Source organism: Oratosquilla oratoria, chromosome 14 (genome assembly GCF_046742065.1).
Source record: "Oratosquilla oratoria isolate Oo_2021 chromosome 14, ASM4674206v1, whole genome shotgun sequence".
NCBI lineage: Eukaryota > Metazoa > Arthropoda > Malacostraca > Stomatopoda > Squillidae > Oratosquilla > Oratosquilla oratoria.
In genome coordinates this window covers 63,411,728-63,431,932 of record NC_134790.1, presented here as the reverse complement: position 1 = coordinate 63,431,932, position 20,205 = coordinate 63,411,728, and the positions used below count along the sequence as shown (strand labels likewise).

Below are 20,205 nucleotides of genomic sequence, written 5' to 3'. Positions count from 1 at the left end.
GCTAGTCCACCATCGCTGTACCCCCCTTTTTTAGACATTCCACATGACACCCATTTAACCCAGGTGCCTTACCTACTCACATCATTTTAATACACACTTTCACCTCATCTTTCCTTATTTCTCCTCCATTTTCCTCATTTATCTCTGTCATTTTCTTAGTGCTTACCACTGCAACTACCTATCCCTCCCTATCCACTTTTACATTTAGCAACTCCCTAAAATACACTGCCCTTCTTCTTACTGCTGTCTCTTCCATTATCATCTCTCCATCTGCACCTTTTACCTTTTCTTTTCAACTTGATTTGCATCCTCTTCCTCTCTTAATTTCCTTCCAAAACATCTTTTTATTACTTTCAAGATTTTCTGTCATACTCTTACCCCATTTCACATCTCTTTACCTCCTTAATCTTATGGTTTACTTCTCTTCTCATTTCTTTGTACCTCTCATATGATTTTCAAGTCCTATTTTGTAGCCTATCTGTGAATATTTGTTTCTTCTCTTCTACAACCTTCTTTGCTTCCTCATCCCACCACTCACTACCCTTCCTTGTATTTCTTCCTATCCTCATTGTTTCATACATCATCTTTGCACACCTTGTGACTCACTCCATGAAACATCCCTATTCTCCCTCCACTCCTAGTTCTACTCAATCCTTCACTCCCTCCCACTTCTCTCTCAGTTTCTTGTGCTCCTTTTCCTTTTCTTTCTTGTTTAAGCAGTTTATTCTAAGTACCTCCCTACCTTCTGTCCATTTTCTCTTTATCTATCCTCCACTCTCAAGTTACCTTCCACCAAAATATGATCTGATATTCCCCCACTATCTCCCCTTAGAACATGTACATCCAAAATTCTTCCTACTTTTTTCCTGGTTACCACTAGTCCATGGAAACCCTATCTACCACCCTTCCATCCACCACCCTCTCCCATGTGTACTTATGCTTGACTTCTTCCTAAATACTGTATTTGCTATCATCAGCTCTTTCTAGACACATCTTTCCACTATGTTCATATACAGTATATATATATATATATGTATATGTATATATATATATATATATATATATATATATATATGTTGTGCTATTTGGAAACAAAGGCGATAGCATCAAGCCAGCCAGGCCGTACAAAAGGAACCACCAGATTCACGACCTGGAGGTTCCCCAACGGTACTAGGCCAGCTCGGTCTCTATTCCAATTTCACCAAGTCTTTATCATGGGGAGCCATCCGACAAGTTGTGTCATTTTGACAAATGGAAATAAGCTCCACTGCAAGGACTCAAACCTTTGCCTTAGCGACTGCTTATTAGGAAACAAAGGCGATAGCATTGAGCCAGCCAGGCCATACTAAAGGAACCACCCGATTCACGACCTGGATAGAATAGAGACCGAGCTGGCTTAGTACCGTCGGGGAACCTCCAGGTCGTGAATCGGGTGGTCCCTTTTGTATGGCCTGGCTGGCTTGATGCTATCGCCTTTGTTTCCTAATAAGCAGTTGCTCAGGCAAAGGTTCGAGTCCTTGCGGTGGAGCTTATTTCCATTTGTCAAAATGACACACAACTTGTCAGATGGCTAGCCATTCGGTGATATTAGAAAAGAGACCGAGCTGGCCTAGTACCGTCAGGGAACCTCCAGGTCATGAATCAGGTGGTTCCTTTTGTACGGCCTGGCTGGCTTGATGCTATTGCCTTTGTTTCCCAATAAGCAGTTGCTAAGACAAAGGTTTGAGTCCTTGCGGTGGAGCTTATTTCCATATATATATATATATATATATATATATGTATATATATATATATATATATATTATATATATATATACAAGATCTGTTAAAAAAAAAAATACATGGTCTGACATCATAAAACAAAATGTACTTTATTTAGAAGTTACAGATCTGGGTCCCCTTCAAAATACTCTCCTCCCCAACACACGCACTTATCCCAACATTGTTTCCACTTGTTGAAACAGTCCTGGTACACTTCTTTTGTAATGTCCTTCTGCTTCTTCATCGCATTTGCCTTAATCTTGGGAATCGTCTCAAATCTTCTTCCTTTTAAGGGTCTTTTGAGTTTGGGGAACAAGAAAAAATCACAAGGAGCAAGGTCAGGCGAGTAGGGGGGTGGGGAAGAACAGTGATCTAGTGTTTGGCCAAAAACTCATGAGTTCTGAGGACTGAATGGGCTGGAGCATTGTCGTAATGGAAAAACCTGTCACCACTCCTCCACATTTCTTGCCTTTTGCAATGGATGGCATCCCTCAGACGTTTCAGAACTTCAGTGTAGTAAGTCTGGTTCACTGTGGAGCCTTCAAGGAGGTACTCATGGTGAACAACACCCTTAGCATCAAAGAAAACTGTCAGCATCACCTTGACTTTGAATCAAACTTGGCGAGCTTTTTTGGGTCTGGGGGATGCTTCACTCATCCATGGGGACGATTGGACCTTCATTTCAATGTCAAAACCATAAACCCATGATTCATCACCTGTTATGATCCTGGAAAAGAAATTTTCATCTTCAGAACAATCAAACAGTTTCTGACAAACTTGGACGCGATGGGTTTTTTGCTTGTCCGTCATCAGGCGTGGCATAAATTTTGCAGTAACGCGGTGCATCTTCAATCTTTTTGTCAAAATATCATAACAAGATCCAACTGATATCCCACACTCTTCAGCAAGCTCTGACAGTCAAATGTCGATTTGCCCGCACCAGGGTGTTGATTTTGTCAATGTGTGGGTCGTCAGTTGACGTGTAAGGATGTTAGGGTGCTCATCATCTTCGATGGACTATCGACCATCCTTAAAATGCTCATGTCACTTGAAACATGCCATACGCTTCATAGCAACATCACCGTAAGCCGTGTTTAGCATAGCAAAAGTTTCAGTCGCAGATTTTCCAAGTGTAACAGAAAATTTCACAGCAAGTCGTTGCTCCTCATCATTCATTCTGAAATCCGCTAAACGGAAAAATTATACTTTACTAAAAACCGTGTAGCTAATACACAAAGATATCTGCAATCGGGAAATGGCGTCATAATCAGCTGATCTGTGCGAACCTAGCGACACCAAGCGGATTCCCCTGGAACCAACTGGAGCTGTGCAATTCAAACAGTACATGTATTTTTTGAACAGGCCTTATGTGTGTGTATATATATATATGTTATATAATAATACTAAAAATAAAATTATGCCTACAACACTGTGTGGGACAGAGATTTGGAATTTGAGGGAGGCAGAAAAGAAATTTAAATGTATTTGAGAAGTATGGTGGGGGTTATGAGGATGGGTAGAGTGAAAAATGAGAAGGTGAGGTGGAGATTAGGGATGGAAGGGAACCTGTTGGATAAGAGTTGATTGTTTTGGGTTTTGGAAAGAATGTGGTGTGAATAAAGACCAGAAAAAAGAGTGTAGAAGCCAGAGGTGGAAGTAGTGAACTTGAAGAGAAGACAAAAGATAAGATGGATGGATGGAATGAAGAGGTCCTTTAAAAGGGAATGTCTGTTGAGCAGGGAAGGAAGAGGGCAAGAGATAGGTGTGAGTGAAGAATGGTTGTGAATGAATGATAGGTTCATATGACCCAGAGGGATTTTTCTTTGTCGTCTGTAATTACTTGAGAATGAACAAGGAGGGAGGGTTGTCATAACTGAAATGGTGGGGCAAAACCAGCTTTGGCCAACAAGCCCTGCTGTGTTGTTTTTTAATGAGGCAGGGGGCGAGGATGGTACTTTATCCACAAGGAACTAAGATAAAAGGATATATACATATATATATATATATATATATATATGTATTTATATATATATATATGTATATAAGTTCAAAGGATACAAATGGTTGTGGGATGGGTGGAGGGTTGGTGCATGCCTAAGCTGGCTACATCCCTTAACTCCTTCCATATGATAATGCCTACATAGGCATCATGAGGCATGAGTGGTATATGAGAATGCCTGTGTCAGCATCCTAATTATATTTATTTTGTAGTTGTAGCTGAGTGACCCCTATATTCTCTGAGCTGGCCTGATCATATTTTCTGTGCTTATTAATACTCAGAGTGAAAAAGATCAAGTAATACAGCTGTAACCTTATATTCTATAATGCGAGTATTGTGATGCATCATCGAATCATGGTACATTAGTCAGCTGATGCTGCCTGCAAGAATTTTACTCGTATTGAAGTGGTTAGAAATGGGAGGAAAGTGTTTGAAATTGGCTAATGTAACTCCCATATATGAAAAAGGTAACAAATCTCTGGCCAGTAATTGTCATCCTATTAGTTTGATGTCATTCTTATGCAAAATCATGGAAATAATTGTAACCAAACAAATTAATAAAAGACTCTTAATAAAGGACTCTTACAAATTAATAAAGGACTCTTACAATGGTTTTAGAAGGAAACCTTCATGTTTGACCAACCTCCTTGGCTTCTTTGGTAATGTTTTTAGTATGTATGACTAAAGCAAATTAGTCGATATAATATACTTGGATTTCCAAAAAAAAATTCATGCAGTCCCACATAATCGACTGCTCAGTAAATTACACACATGGCATCATAGGAAATGTTCATAATTGGGTCAAATATTGGCTAACAGAAAAAAATTGGTTGTAATCAATGGAAATTTGCCCAACCGGTGTGATGTAGTGAGCAGTGTTCCCCAGGGGATCTGTGCCTGGTCAAATTCTCTTTTTGATGTGACAAAAGCTTCAGGACCTGATGGTATCTCAAACTGGATACTTGAAGAATATAAAGAAAAACAGGCAGACAAGATTCACAGTTTTATTGTATGTTCATTAAGAGAAGGCATTGTGCTGCTTGATTGGAAAAGGGCAAATGTGGTACCAACTCATAAAGGTGGAAGGAAGGAGACATCATTCAATTATTGACTAGTATCATTGACCAGCACAATAATGAAATTATGTGAAAGATTGATGGACTAAATATCTTGAAGAGATGACAGGCAGTCAGTTTGGGTTTAGGTCTGGAAGGTCATGTGTTGAACCTTTCAAGCTTTTATTCAAAGAATGATTGATGTGCGACAAGAGAGAAGTGTTTGGGCTGTGTGTAGCTAGACCTAGAGAAGCCTTCTGATAAAGTATCTCATAGTTGACTAATGTGGAAATTGGAGGACTAACAGGCAAACTACTCTAATGGATAAAATATTTTTTGAAGGGAAGATATATGAGGACAAGAGTAAAGGATAAAATGTCAACATGAAGAGCAGTAGCAGGCAGAGTTGCACAGGGTTCAGTGCTTGCTCCAATAATGTTTCTTGTCTATATCAATGACATGGTGGAGGGTACAACAAGCCATGCCAAAATGTTTGCAAAATGATCTAGACATTATTTCTGCATGGAGCTAAGAATGGTTAAATTAATTTCAATACCAAAAAATGCAAATTACTGGCAATGGGCAATAGCTGCAAAAGACCATCTTTAAACTATTCCTTGGGAACTAATTTATGATAAAAGCAAGAGAGGAGGAAGTGGGAGTGGTGATAAAAAAAAATGTCACCTAACAGACATATCAGCAGGATTGTGGGAAAGATGTATGGACTGCTGCAGAAGATTAGAATGGCATGTCACTCTATGGATAAAGAGAAGATGAAAAAACTCATATAAACCCTGATCCATCCAAGACTGGAATATGCATCAGTGGTATGGTCCCCACACAGAGTGAAGGATATAATCAAGATCAAGAGACTACACAGGGCAGCATCCAAACTGGTCCACAGCATGGGAGATAAACCATATGAAGAAAGACTAAAAACATGTCAACTTTGAAAGATTGGAGAGAAAGAGGTGATATGATTGTAGTATTCTGGTCACTAAAGGGGATAGATTGCATCGATAGAAGAGATCTTGATTAAGGATATGAGGGTTTTAAGAGGTCATAAGAACAAATTAAGGAAGACTACATACCTAAATGTCAGAAAATGCCACAGTTTATACAATATTTATTACATATCATTTACTGAACATACAGAACTCATCATATGAGTAGACACACCATAATATATAAGATATAGTACATGATATCCACACAATGATTGAATAAGTAGGGGAAACGAATTAACTTACATAGGAGGTCATGACTGTTCCTCCAACCAGTCCCAAACAGACAGTCTCGTCAACTGTTTACAGAGACACACAGCCAAACAAATGGCTCAGAGTATGAAAAAGTTCAATGACAAAATATAACAGATCCATAAATACTTAAGCAGGTGATACAGCCCAAGCTGGATTAATACAGGAATTCAAATCTGAATATAATGATTGGAAATAAAGGATATAGATTAAGTTGGTGCTGTATAGATATGATGAAATCTATCAATATGTCATCTTCCCCAGGTACTTTTCCTTATTTCCTTATCATCCAGGAGGTGCCAAGATGAGAGGGAGGGTGGAGGGGAGTGGAATATATAGGAAATGGAATGGGTGGAAGTGGTTTCTATGCCTTTTTCTTTTTGGCTACCCCCCATGTAGGGGGAAAAAGCCCATTAAGGGAGAGCGACTGGAGGAAGTGGATAGTTTTAGATACGGGTGCAAATGTGGCAGGAAAAGGTGGAGGTAGAATGTAGATTGAGAGAAGCGAGTAAATGCCTTGGTGGGTTAAAAAGTGTAATGAGGAATAGACATTTGGGAATGGATGCTAAGAGGAGACTATATGAAGGAGTGATTGTGCCAACAGCACTGTATGGGGCAGAAACATGGAACATAAGAAAGGAAGAGAGAACGAGTTTGAACGTGTTTGAGATGAGGTGTCTGAGAAGTATGATGGGGGTTACTAGGCTGGATAGAGTGAGAAATGAGGAGGTGAGGAGGAGAACAGGGATGGAAAGGGAGTTGTTGTTGTTGTTGTTGTTGTCGTTCCCTAGACTGTCTGTCCGAGCAGTCCCGTCTCCCCAAGGAATGCCATAGCCGAAACTGGGTTTTCCCACAAATCCTTTATAGAGCGTATGTTGTGTTGTTTGCGTGCATGATTGTGTATATTGCAGTCTTCCATTATGTGTTGTATGGTATGGGGTGAAGTGTTACATCCTGGGCAGCTGTTCACAATGCGGTCATCCAGCCTCTTCTGGTAGCTTAGAAGTGCTGGGTGGTGACCGCACCGCAGTCTGGCCAAGTGGACTCTGTCCTTTCGTGGGAGAGAGGATTCAGAAGGGTGGATATCAGGGGGTCTGGCATGCAGCAGTGTGTTGTCTTTCAGTGTGTTAATGGAGCGGTGAGTGATATGATTATGAATATGTTTCCGGAGGCTGGTATTTGGTGGTTGTGGAGGAAGAGAAGAGAGTATTAGTGCATGATAAAGGTCTTTGGGTGTTGTTTTAAGGGAGATAGGGTTGATGAAAGAGTATTAGGATGGTTTGGACACATGGAAAGAATGAGTGAAGAAAGACTAGTAAAAGAGGTATGGAAGGCAGATGTGGAGGGAGTGAACATGAGGGGACATCCTAGGATGAGGTGGATGGATGTGGTGAAGGGGGCTTTGGGGAAGAGGGGAATGTCTGTTGAGGAAGGACGAGAGAGGACAGAAGACGGGTGAATGGAGAATGGTTATATATGGATGATGTTGTGATGCATGAGGTGAAATGGGCAAGGGGATGGGGTGTGAGGTAGTATGTGTGAGCAAAATTTGACGCAGCCCAAAGGGATTTCTCCCTGTCTTCTCCTTTTATGCATGGGGGGACAGAGAGGGGGGGTCGCCAATTTAATGAAGTGGCCTTGCTGTGGATGTGCTGTGTCTTGCGACACTGCTTCTGACCCAGGGCAGTGGACAGGGTGCAGGGATGACCCGTCATCCAGGAGGTGCTAAGATGAGAGAGAGGGTGGAGGGGTGTGGAGTGTATTCAGAGATGGAATGGGTGGGAATGATTTTATGCCTTTTCCTTTTTGGCTACCTCCCTTGTAAGGGGGAAAATGCCTTAGTATATGTATGTATGTATACATATCATACTAGACCAAATACTACTTCTGGTACACTACTAATGTCTACAGATGAATTTGCTGACTCAACTATGGTGTTTAATAAGTAAAGCTCTCAATAAAATTCTTCTATGCTTTTTACCATTTTGTCTCTGCATTTAGTAATCTCTCCATTTCTATCTTTCAATATTTGCTGCCTCCCTAAACGTAGTCAGTACTTGGGTCCTTAAGGATGTCTGCATGCTTATATTGAAATAATTAAACTAAACTGATTTTTGTAAATGACAGTATCAAAATGATCATTGCCAACTTTTATGGAAATTCATTGAAAAATGAAAATACAAAACAAAAAAAATTGAATAATTTGATGTCTTATTCTTCTTATATCTTAGTAACTAATAAAAATTGTGATCTGTTGATTTTTTTAAGAAACTAAAAGTTTCTATAAAGATTATCATGTTAACTTATTACTCTATATCTAAAAGTTTCACCGTACTGGATTTTTCTTTGTGAATACAAAAAAAAAAAAAATGTATAATTGTATTGCTAAAAACCATAAATTTACCCATAGACATAATTCAACAAGACAATTTAGAAAAAAGGATAAATGCTGTGTAGACAAAAAATTATATAGAAAAAGAAGTTTCCGAGTTATAAGCATAAATGTGACAAAAATACTGTTACTGAGATATTGAGACACAAAGATAAAACAAAAAATTTCACCTGCTGTATGAAAAAACTAGTAGTAATATAGATGAAAAACACATAAATGCCAATAAATTAGATATAAATGAAGTGCAGAGTTTTGTAAGGGATAGTTTTCACATTTACATTACTTCAACCCAAAATTCTTTATTAGCTTTTACCGGGGCATTACAGAAACAGTGATTCATGTTAGGGGTTTGTTGCATCAGTGATGAGCCACTTCTCTACATTCAACACAGTTCCTAGTTACATAATGATCCAACTAAAGAGAAAAAAAAAAAGGTTTGGGAAGTGCGAGTCATAATACTTGAGCAAAATAAATTTTGAAAGAGGTACAAGAGAAGGGGCAATAGATGGAAAAAATAGAAGTGCATAGAATGGGACAATACCCTAAAGAAATAGACTTCTAAAAATTAAACTAAGGTCACAAATGATAGCCGAAGAAGTATTAGCAAAAACACCAAAGTTGGCAAAAAGTGAAAACTATGAAAATATATGGATAAAAATAGAAATGAGCAATGAGGAAAAAGAGAGAGAAAAGACACTAAAAAGTGAAGCTAATGAAAAAAAAAACAAGAAAAGAGTGCTGGACTTGAGGCTGAGAAAATGGTATATTAAAGGAAAGGAAACACAGGTAACAGAAAACATAGAGGAAAAAGGAAAAAATAAAAACGTATACCAACATAGACGGTCTAATTTCAGGATTTGATGAATTAAATGATTATCTGGCAGAAGAAAAACCAGATATAATGGGAATTGTGGAGACAAAATTAAAAGGTCCACTACCACCAAATAGTGTTGGACAAGGTTTATATAATCACTGGATAAAAAATAGAGAGGAAAAACAGGGTGGAGGAGTCATGTTTTTGACTAAGAAGGGCTTAAATGTGACAGAAGTCACAGAAGGAAATAATAATGTGGAATTTGTCACGATAAGAGTTGGAAATAGTGACATGAAAAGTAGAAAATTTGTGGTGATATATGTGCCCCCGAAAACACATTCTTGGAAAGAGAGTGACCATTCCAAAATGTTGGAAGACACAAGGCATACATTAAATGAAATACTGAAAGGAGGAAATTTAGTAATTATGGGTGATTTTTACTCTAAAGAAATATGTTGGGAGAAATATACTACTTGACATGACCATTGAATACACAATGACACAATGGGTAAAAGAGAATACCAGATATAGAAATGATGAAGAACTGTCGAGACTAAATTTAATATTTACATTAGAACCTGAAATTGTGGATAAAATGGAGTACAAGACACCAATTCGGAAGAGTGACCACATACTATTTGAGCTCAAACTAAAAGAGGAAATATATTTGGAGAGAAACGAGAAACAGAAAAGGAAGATTGATGTATAATAAAATGGATTTTGAGAATCTCAGAAAATTCTTTCAAAAAGTGAGTTGGGAAAACTTCTATAATGAAGAAACACAGGTGGAAGAGAGATGGATGATATTAAAAGAAATCTATAATGAAGGTGTGGATAAATACATACCAAAACAAAAACAGGAAAAGTGTACATTAAGTGCTGGTATAACAAAAAAATGTGGAGAGGCAAAAGATAAAAGAGACAAAGTTTGGAAAAAATTGAAAAAAACAAACTGGAAAGTGGCAAATATATATCAAACTAAGGTATGAATATGTAAAAATATGCAGGGAAGAAAAAAGAAACTATGAAAAAGGCATAATAGACAAATGTAAAGATCACCCTAAATTATTCTACGGACATGTGAATGGTAAACTAAAAAATAAACAGGAAATAGTAAAGCTACATCAAGGGAACATAGAATGTACAGAGGACATAGAAATGGCTGAAATTATGAACAAACATTTCAAATCTGTATTCACAAAAGAAAATATACACATAGACATAATACAAGAGAGAGATGGGTGGGCAGACTGTGCCTTTCTGGACCTACAAAAGGCATTTGATAAGATACCACATAAAAAAATTATAAAGAAGATTGAGTCAATAGGTGGCATCAGAGGAAAATTATTGGAATGGATGAAAGATTTCCTGATTGGGAGGAAAATGAGAGTAGTAATTAGAGATAAATTCTCAAACTGGGAAGAAGTGATAAGTGGTGTCCCGCAGGGATCAGTACTGGCCCCGATCATGTTTGCCATTTACATTAATGACATGGATGAAGGTGTAGAGTGTTATATGAATTTCTTTGTAGATGATGCAAAGATACTAAAGAAGGTAAAAACGGTGGAAGACTGCAACTCATTGCAACAAGATTTGGGAAGTAAAATTCAATATAAAGAAATGTAGTATGATGGAATTTGGAAAGAGTATAACAGAACATCGAAAGATTGCAAAATTGGTGAAGAGGTGAAAAAAGTAAACTCTGAGAAAGATCTCGGAGTGATGATCAGCAAGGACATGACACTGGATAAGCATATTAATAAAATATTCGAAGAAACCTGCAATTTATTGAGGTCAATTAAAGTGGCGTTTGCTTATTTGGACAAGGAAATGATAAAAAAAATTCCAACTACACTAAGAAGACCAAAACTTGAGTATGCAGCAACACTATGGACACCCAGTACCAAAAAGAATATAAAAAAAACTAGAAAGAATACAAAGAGCAACAACAAAACTAGCACCAACTCTTTCCAAATTGACATATGAGCAAAGACTGTTCAAATGAATGACCAACTTTGGAACAAAGAAGGGAAAGAGGAGACTTGCTGACTATCTATAGAATAATAAAAGGAATGGAAGTCTTAGATAAGAATGACTTGTTAATATGGGATAATGGTAGAACAAAAGGACACGAAAAGAAACTAAAAAAGGATAGTTACAGAAGAGATCTGAAAAGGAACAGCTTCCCCACAGAGTGATAGATACTTGGAACAAATTAGACAATGAAACGGTGTGTGGAAACACTATTCAAGATTTTAAGAAAAAACTTGATGCTGAGAGATACAAAGACGGGTCACCACGAGCATAGCTCTCTCCCGTATAATACAACTAGGTAAATACAATTGGGATAGAGGAAGGGGAGAAAGACCCCTACCAATGAGAGAAATAATTGTGATACAGAAAGAAATAAGGGACCAAATAATGAACCTTGATGTCAGAAAATCACATGGCCTGGACAGGAATGCAAACTGGATACTAAAAGAATGAATTGATGAACTAATGGACAAAATATATAAAATAATAGATTGCACACTCAAAAAAGGAAAGGTACTGAGAGACTGGAAAAATGCCAATATATAAAGGGGTAGACAAGGAAGACCCAACAAACTATAGACGGGTCTCCCTTACAAGTACAGTAGCTAAAATTTGTGAGAAAGAAAAAGTCCTCAAAAGTAGATGGACTAAAAATCTGGAGGAGAACAATATACTAAATTAAAGACAATTCAGTTTTAGACAGGGAAAATCATGTGCCACAAATTTGATCTGTTTCTATTCAAGATTAATAGATATAATGCAAGAAATAATGGATGGGTAGACTGTGCTTTCCTGGACTTCCAAAAGGCATTTGATAAAGTACCACACAAAAAACTATTAAGAAAACTCGAACATGAGGTATATACGGAAAACTATTGAAATGGATGGAAGATTTCTTGCATGGGAGAAAAATGAGTGGTGCTCAGAGATAAAAACTCTACTTGGGAAGAAATGATAAGTGGAATCCCACAGGGTTTACTATTGGCTCCGATAATGATTGATATATGTGTAAATGATCTGGATGTAGGTATAAAATGTTGCATGAACTTCTTTGCAGACAATGCAGAACTACTCAAGAATGTAAGTACAGGTATTTCTCATTTTGTGGGTGTCCTTTATGTGCGAATTTGCTAGATGCGACATTAAAAATATTAAAGATAATTAAAATTGTACAATCTGTTTGCTAAGATGCAATTTGCCCCAACCACATTTCAAACAGTGCGCCAGATACGTAGTTCCGCTGCCTGCCAACAGGTGGCTGCTCCCAATCCCAGTTCAATGTTTACAGCCCTCTTGTGTCTTTACAGTCACAGCCAATCCAGTGAGTAACTGAGGGGCTGTAAGAAGTGAGGGAGCATCGTGTTAAGTGTTAATGGGTGCATTATTTATACTTTATTTACACCTTACTGTTACATATAGGTTTAGAATGATACATTTTTAGAACATGTTCACTTTATTATTCAAGTAAGTGTGTTTTTTGGGCCAAAACCCCATCCACTCTATTATCCATTGTTTCTTATAAGTTTTTTTTTTTTTTTTTTTTTTTTTTTTTTCCCTCCAATTTCAGTTCATGCAATGCCTGTAGGAGCCCATATCTCACACAAAATGAGAAATACCTGTATGGAAAAAGATTGTGAATCACTACAGAGAGACCTGGACAAGGTCTGGCAATGGAGACAAAAGTAAGAAGTGAAGGTCAACATTAAGAAATGTATAATGGAATTTGGAAAAAGTAAAAACAGAATATCAGGACAATATAAAATCGGTGCAAAGGAAGTAAAGAAAATTGGTTCCAAAAAGGACCTAGGAGTAATCATCACCAAAGACATGTCCCCAGACAAGCAGATAAACAAAATAGTCAGAGAAACCTACAATTTACCAAGATTAATAAAGGTGGCTTTTAATTACTTGAATGAGGTAATGGTAAAGAAAATATTAGTCACATTGATAAGACCAAGATTGGAGCACGCTGTGACACTATGGACACCCAGTACAATAAAGAATATAAGGAAAATAGAAAGAATCTCCAAAATTGACATACAAGCAAAGATTGTCTAAACTAGAACTACCAACCCTGGAACAAAGAAGAGAAAGAGGCAATCTATTGGCCATTTACAGAATCATGAAAGGCATGGAAGTCCTTGACAGAGAAGATTTATTAAATTGGGATAGAAGAAAAACAAGGGGACATGAAAAGAAACTCAAAAAGGATAGTTATAGAAGAGATCTGAAAAAAAAAAAAATCCACACAGAGTGGTGGATGTCTGGAACAAATTGGATGAAACAATAGTGTGTGCAAACACCATACAAGAATTTAAGAACAAACTAGATGTTGGGAGATACAAAGATGGCTCACCACGAGCATAGCTCCCCTTCCTGTATAATACATACATACATATACCAAGGCTTTTTTCCCCCATACAAGGGAGGTAGCCAAAAAGGAAAAGGCATAAAATCATGCCCACCCATTCCATCCCTGAATACACTCCACACCCCTCCACCCTCCCTCTCATCTTAGCACCTCCTGGATGACGGGTCATCTCTGCACCTTGTCCACTGCCCTGGGTCAGAAGCAGTGTCGCAAGACACAGCACATCCACAGCAAGGCCGCTTCATTAAATCGGCGACCCCCCCCTCTCCGTCCCCCCATACAACTAGGTAAATACATAGTGAATTTTATTTCGTATTTATTACTTTCACGTCTTTCAGTGTGAAGTGCGGAGTGTCTAAAAAAGGGAGAGGTACAGTGATGGTGGACGGGCTGGTGAGGTTGTTTAATGTTTGTTTAAATGAAGGTAGAGTGCCAGAGGACTGGAGGACTGCATGTATAGTTCCACTATACAAGGGAAAAGGGAACAAGTGTGAGTGTAATAGTTTCAGAGGGGTCAGTTTGTTTAGTGTAGTTGGGAAGGCTTATAGGAGGGTTTTGATTGAGAGTATTAGGAAAGGAACAGAGGGATTAATTGGTGAGAAACAGTGTGGGTTTAGGACAGGTAAGGGTTGCATGGATCAGATTTTTGTGGTAAGGCAGATATGTGAGAAAGCTTTAGGGAAAGTTTTGGGCCTTTATGAATTTGGAAAAGGTGGACAGGAAAGTACTCTGGGAGGTATTGTAGATATATAGGATAGGAGGAAGCTTTTCAGAGCAGTCAAGAGTTTTTACAAGAATAGTAGAGCCTGTGTTATAATTAGAAATGGAGAGAGTGGTATGAGGTAAAGGTGGTACTTCGCCTGGGATATGTTATGTCGCCTTGGTTGTTCAATTTGAACATGGATGGGATGGTGTGAGAAGTAAGCATAGGGGTAATGGGCCAGGGATTAGAGATGGTTAAAGAAAATGGAGAAAAGTGGGAGATAAGCCAGTTGTTGTTTGCTGATGACACTGCACTTGTGGCAGGATCAGAAGAGGGATTAAGGAAGTTATTGACAGAGTTTGGGAAGGTGTGCGAAAGAAGGAAAGTAAAGATAAATGCGGGTAAAAGTAAGGTGATAAGATGTACAAGGGGAGACAGTGGCAGCAAATTGGAAGTGAGTATTAAGGGAGAGAGACTGGAGGAAGTGGATAGTTTTAGATACTTGGGTGTGAATGTGGCAGAAAAGGGAGGAGTGGAGGTAGAATGTAGATTGAGAGAAGTAAGTAAATGCCTTGGCAGATTAAAACATGTACCATAATGTGCTGATGACAATCATTTAAACATTCATGTACTTATATATGGATAAACCACAGAAATAGGCAGTATATTTTGTAAAATTGTTAATATGAAGAAACAGATTACTGTTATAGTAAATCTAGTCTACAAAACAAGTCTTCATAGTTCTGAGTACAGGAGGGTGAGCTCAACCCAGACTCCTAGGTCAAATCCTGTGCTTTTGGTCATATGGAGACTTGTTTTTAGGCAAATAATCAGTAATTCTGTTTTACTATTCTTCTTCATTTTTCTTACAGCAGCAATCTTGCTCTTAACTGTTTATTTTTCACTCATTCCAATCATGAATTTCACCCCTTTGAAAATTACGTGTATGTATGAGTCAACTCACAAATTTCAGATTAGAAAAAAAAGGCCTAAAAAAGTAAATTGACTATTACTCAAGGATATATGGTAGGTAGAAGGAAATTAATGTTGAAGGTTGAATAGAGAAAGGAGAAAAGGGAGGGAGGCAGAAAGATGCAGAAGGTGAATAAATTGAATGAGAAGGAGATAGAGAAAGAATACCAGATGAAACTGAGTATGGGATATAGTGAAGGTACTGTACTTGTGTTCTAGTTAATGATTTCCTCCCAGACCCACTTTTTCCCTTGACTCCTCAGAGGAAAAAGAGTTACTCCTAGTCACTACACTGCATCCCAACTAGTCACCTTCTTTGACATCCATGGGAACATGGTAGCAGCATTCCTACTCCCCTCTGTATCACCACAGGCACATGAAAATAAAGAGGTAGAGACTAAGGAGTGATAAAGGGCAGATTCAAGGAGACAGTAGAAAGGAGAAAAGAAAAAACAGCTCAGCATTTATATAAATAGATATTACTATGCAGTCATTGGTCTAGTATAGGGGTACATACAGTTACATAGTTTTTTAGAATTAATTTTCACCTAGTGTTTGTACCTGTGGTCTTCTCCTAGTAAGGAGAGTGGCTGACTCAAAGTAAACACCGTCACCAAAAGACCTATCCACCCTCTGCTTCCATTTTGGCACCTCAAGGATAAAAGGTCCTGCACTTAACCTCCACCACCATCACTACCACACTGCTTGGGTTACAGTGCAGTGAAACACAGCTTTTGCACAGTATAGCCTGACAGCTTGTACTGGTTTATTTCATTACTCTACCATACAATCAACCCACCCCCTTCCACCTTCCACTCATCTGTACATACAGGTAGATGCAGGTTTGTGTTATCCATTCATCTGTTTATCCATCCAGAATTTCTCTCCACTTATTCTTTTCTCTTGCACTCTCTTCCCTGTCCCACTGATATATGCATTGGAAGCTCATCTCTAATACCATATAACTCCACATAGCTCCGGAGCAGACCCCAGTTCTGCGAGGGGACTGACTTAGACCTGAATAGTTTTATTTTCGGGTCCCTAGACTAAATCTTTTAAATATGCCAAGGTTAATAGGTTGAAAGTAGACCTGATAAATATGTAAATTACTGGTATTTCCCAGATCTCAGAAGAAGAAATAAAGGCTTCCAGTATGGAAACAGATCTCCAGATTGAGAGAGAATGGAGGCAGTCACTGCAGGAGACTTTGGTCAAGGACAGAGACCAAATTGCTCAACTTCATCAACAAATTGGAGAACTTAAAAGGATGAAAGAGGTTAGATATTATTGATATTCTTGATCAGATATATTAAAATAAATGCCCATATTAAATCTCAACTGACTCTAGGATGCCTCTTCTAGAATTTGAAAGAAATAATTTGTCAAATATATAGGTGAAAGTATGTATGCAAGATTCACAAATATTAATGTATTATTTGCATAGATATTCAATATCATAATAAAGTTCATTGAAATTTATGGAAAGAGGCACCCAGTAATCCATTATAACTTATTGATGACAACCTAAAGGTTTTACTGGTTAGTAGAGCCTTAATTGCCTTTTTCTGGCTGCATTGAGACTATTTAATTAGTTATAGAATGCCCTCTACACCAGGGGTTCTCAACCTGAGGTTCTTGAACCTCCAGGAGTTAATAAAAAAAATTCCAGGGGTACTTAGATGGCTGAAGTTCAGTAGTAGTTGGCAGTAAAGTAACTACAGTACCATTCCTGCATGTTTAGTATAATTGTAAACTGCTTGTAATACTAATGCTTCTGCATTATAAAGTAATTATAATTTTAACCATTTTATAATATTCAATAAAGTACCACTATATATTTAATTAGTCTAATGTATGGGATTTGAGTAAAACTGTTAAGGACAGTCCAGAGTTTTTACAATAGTAGAGCTTGTATTAGGATTTGGAATGGTGAGAGCAAGTGGTTTGAGGTGAAGGTGGGGTTCCGTCAGGGCTGTCATGTCACCATAACTGTTCAATGTGTACATGGATGGGGTGGTAGGGGAAGTGAATGCAAGGTGATTTGCAGGGGATTGGAGATGGTTAGAAATAGTGGAGGGAAAAGGGAGGCGAGCCAGTTATTTTTACCTAGTTGTTTTTACCCGTCCTTGTATCTCTCAGCATCAAGTTTTTTCTTAAAATCTTGAATAGTGTTTGCACACACTGTTTCATTGTCTAATTTGTTCCAAGTATCTATCACTCTGTGTGGGAAGCTGTTCCTTTTCAGATCTCTTCTGTAACTATCCTTTTTTAGTTTCTTTTTGTGTCTTCTTGTTTTACCATTATCCCATATTAACAAGTCATTCTTATCTAAGACTTCCATTCCTTTCATTATTCTATAGATAGTCAGCAAGTCTCCTCTCTCCCTTCTTTGTTCCAAAGTTAGTAATTCTAGTTTGGACAGTCTTATTATACAACCACTCCTCGTTTAACGACGACAATTGGGACCAGTGCGCCGTCGTTAACCGAATTGGTCATTAAGCGAAAGTGTATACATATACGTACATGTACTGTATGTACAATGTCCAGCAATACATGTATCTTTATTTTCGTGTATTTCCCTCTTTTATACAGTACATTAAAGCTTTATTTACTGTTTATTTACAGTGGTTATGTTCCCAAAATTACCGTATATGACCAAATCCGCGTATGCTGACATTCCATATTGATTACCGGGGTATTTTTTTAGTTTCGACCATGGGCGCAATATAGCAATAGAAAATTAATTATTAATTTTGTAAATTAAAATGTATCAACGTAATATGTAATTTTGTGGGCGGAAATGAAAGTAAAAAATACCATGCTACAAAAGTCGGTAGCATAGGATCGGGACACCATCTTGTCGTCTGCCAACGTCTCTCACGACGACAACAACGAGGACGAGCCGGATGACATTTAATTTGCAGGTAATGATTTATCAGACACAGGTTAGGTTAGTTTAGTTTAGGTTAGGCGAATTTATCATCCTTTCATTTCCTCGACATCTGCATCTATCATAACAAACATGGTGTACCATTCGTCCGACATGACTTCGTTACTTACGAAATTTGTTTTAGCACCTTTTTTTATTTCCGCTCACAAAATTGCATATTACGTTGATACATTATAATTTACAAAATTAATAATTAATTTTCTATTGCTATATTGCGCCCTTGGTCGAAACTAAAAATTTACCACTACCGGTATATATTGTACCCCAGGTAGTTTTTCCAGCTTGCAGGATGGTAATGTACACCTAAGCCTCAGAACACTTTACCTCACAGCTAATATCCACCATACAAGTTCATTTATAACATCATACAAATTTGCCTCAGCCAACTTAATCGTACACGACGTCGTAACTTTGGGAGATTTACGTTAAACGAATATTGGTCTGTCATAAAACCCGTCGTTACTTCGAGTTGTCGTTAACCGAGTAGGTCGTTAAACGAGGAGTACCTGTATGTCAGTTCGGAAAGAGTTGGTGCTAGTTTTGTTGTTGCTCTTTGTATTCTTTCTAATTTTTTTATATTCTTTTTGGTACTGGGTGTCCATAGTGTTGCTGCGTACTCAAATTTTGGTCTTATTAATGTAGTTAGAATTTTTTTTATCATTTCCTCATCCAAATAAGCAAACACCACTTTAATTGACCTCAATAAATTGTAGGTTTCTCCGAATATTTGATCAATATGCTTATCCGGTGTCATGTCATTGCTGATCATCACTCCAAGATCTTTCTCCAAGTTTACTTTTTTCACCTCTTCTTCACCAATTTTGTAATCTTTCGATATTCTGTTTTTACTCTTTCCAAATTCCATTATACTACGTTTCTTTATATTGAATTTTGCTGATGACACTGCTTGTGGCTGGGTTGGAAAAGGGTCTAAGGCAGTTAGTGACTGAGTTTGGGAAGGTATGTGATAGGAAGTTGAAAGTAAATGTGGGTAAAAGCAAGTTGATGAGATTACAGGGGGAGAGGGTGGCAACAAGTTGGAAGTATTATAGGAGAGAAGCTAGAGGAAGTGGGTAGTTTCAAGTATATGGGATCATATTTAGCAGGAAATGGAGGAGTGGGGGTGGAGGTAAACTGTAGAGTAAGGGGAAGCAAGTAAATGTCTTGGGAGATTGAAAAGTGTCATGAGAAACAGGCATCTGGGAATGGATTGCAAAGAAATTATATTTACCTAGTTGTATTATACGGGAAGGGAGCTATGCTCGTGGTGACCTGTCTTTGTATCTCTCAACATCAAGTTTTTTCTTAAAATCTTGAATAGTGTTTGCACACACTGTTTCTTTGTCTAATTTGTTCCAAGTATCTATCACTCTGTGTGGGAAGCTATTATTTTTTTAGATCTCTTCTGTAATTATCTTTTTTTAGTTTCTTTTCATGTCCTCTTGTTTTTCCATTGTCCCATTGTGTGATTGTGCCTACAATGCTGTATGGTATGAGACTTAGAATTTCAAAGAGGCAGAAAGGAGAGGTCTAAATGTGTGTGATATTAAGTGTTTCAGGAATATGGTGGGAGCTACAAGATTAGATATATATTGCGAAATAAGGAGGAGAGCAGAGGTAGAAAGGGAGCTGGCAGATAAGGCCAGATTATTGGGATGCTTTGAGCATATGAAAATAATGAGTGAAGAAAGATTAACAAAAATTAGTGTGGAAACCATACGTGAATGGGGTCAAATTAGAGAATGACCAAAAATGAGATTGATGGATGGTTTGAAAGGGGCTTTAACCACTTCCATAGGGTGACGCCTACGTAGGCGGCATGAGGAGCAAGTGGGTACTCGATGATGCCGACGTCGCCATCTTGATTATATTTATTGTAGTCGTACCTACGTAGCTTT

The 20,205-nt window shown here is 37.9% G+C and overlaps 1 protein-coding gene across 5 annotated transcripts in view; it reads left to right on the top strand.

The window, feature by feature from the left end:
• Positions 1 to 20,205, top strand: part of LOC143032899 (RUN and FYVE domain-containing protein 2-like) — a 199,990-nt gene that overhangs the window by 167,065 nt on the left and 12,720 nt on the right. For all 5 annotated transcript variants that reach the window (XM_076198133.1, XM_076198130.1, XM_076198128.1 and 2 more), the window contains one exon: positions 16,481 to 16,633. In XM_076198133.1, coding sequence (XP_076054248.1) covers positions 16,481 to 16,633 — 153 coding nt within the window. The remainder of the gene's footprint in view (positions 1 to 16,480; positions 16,634 to 20,205) is intronic.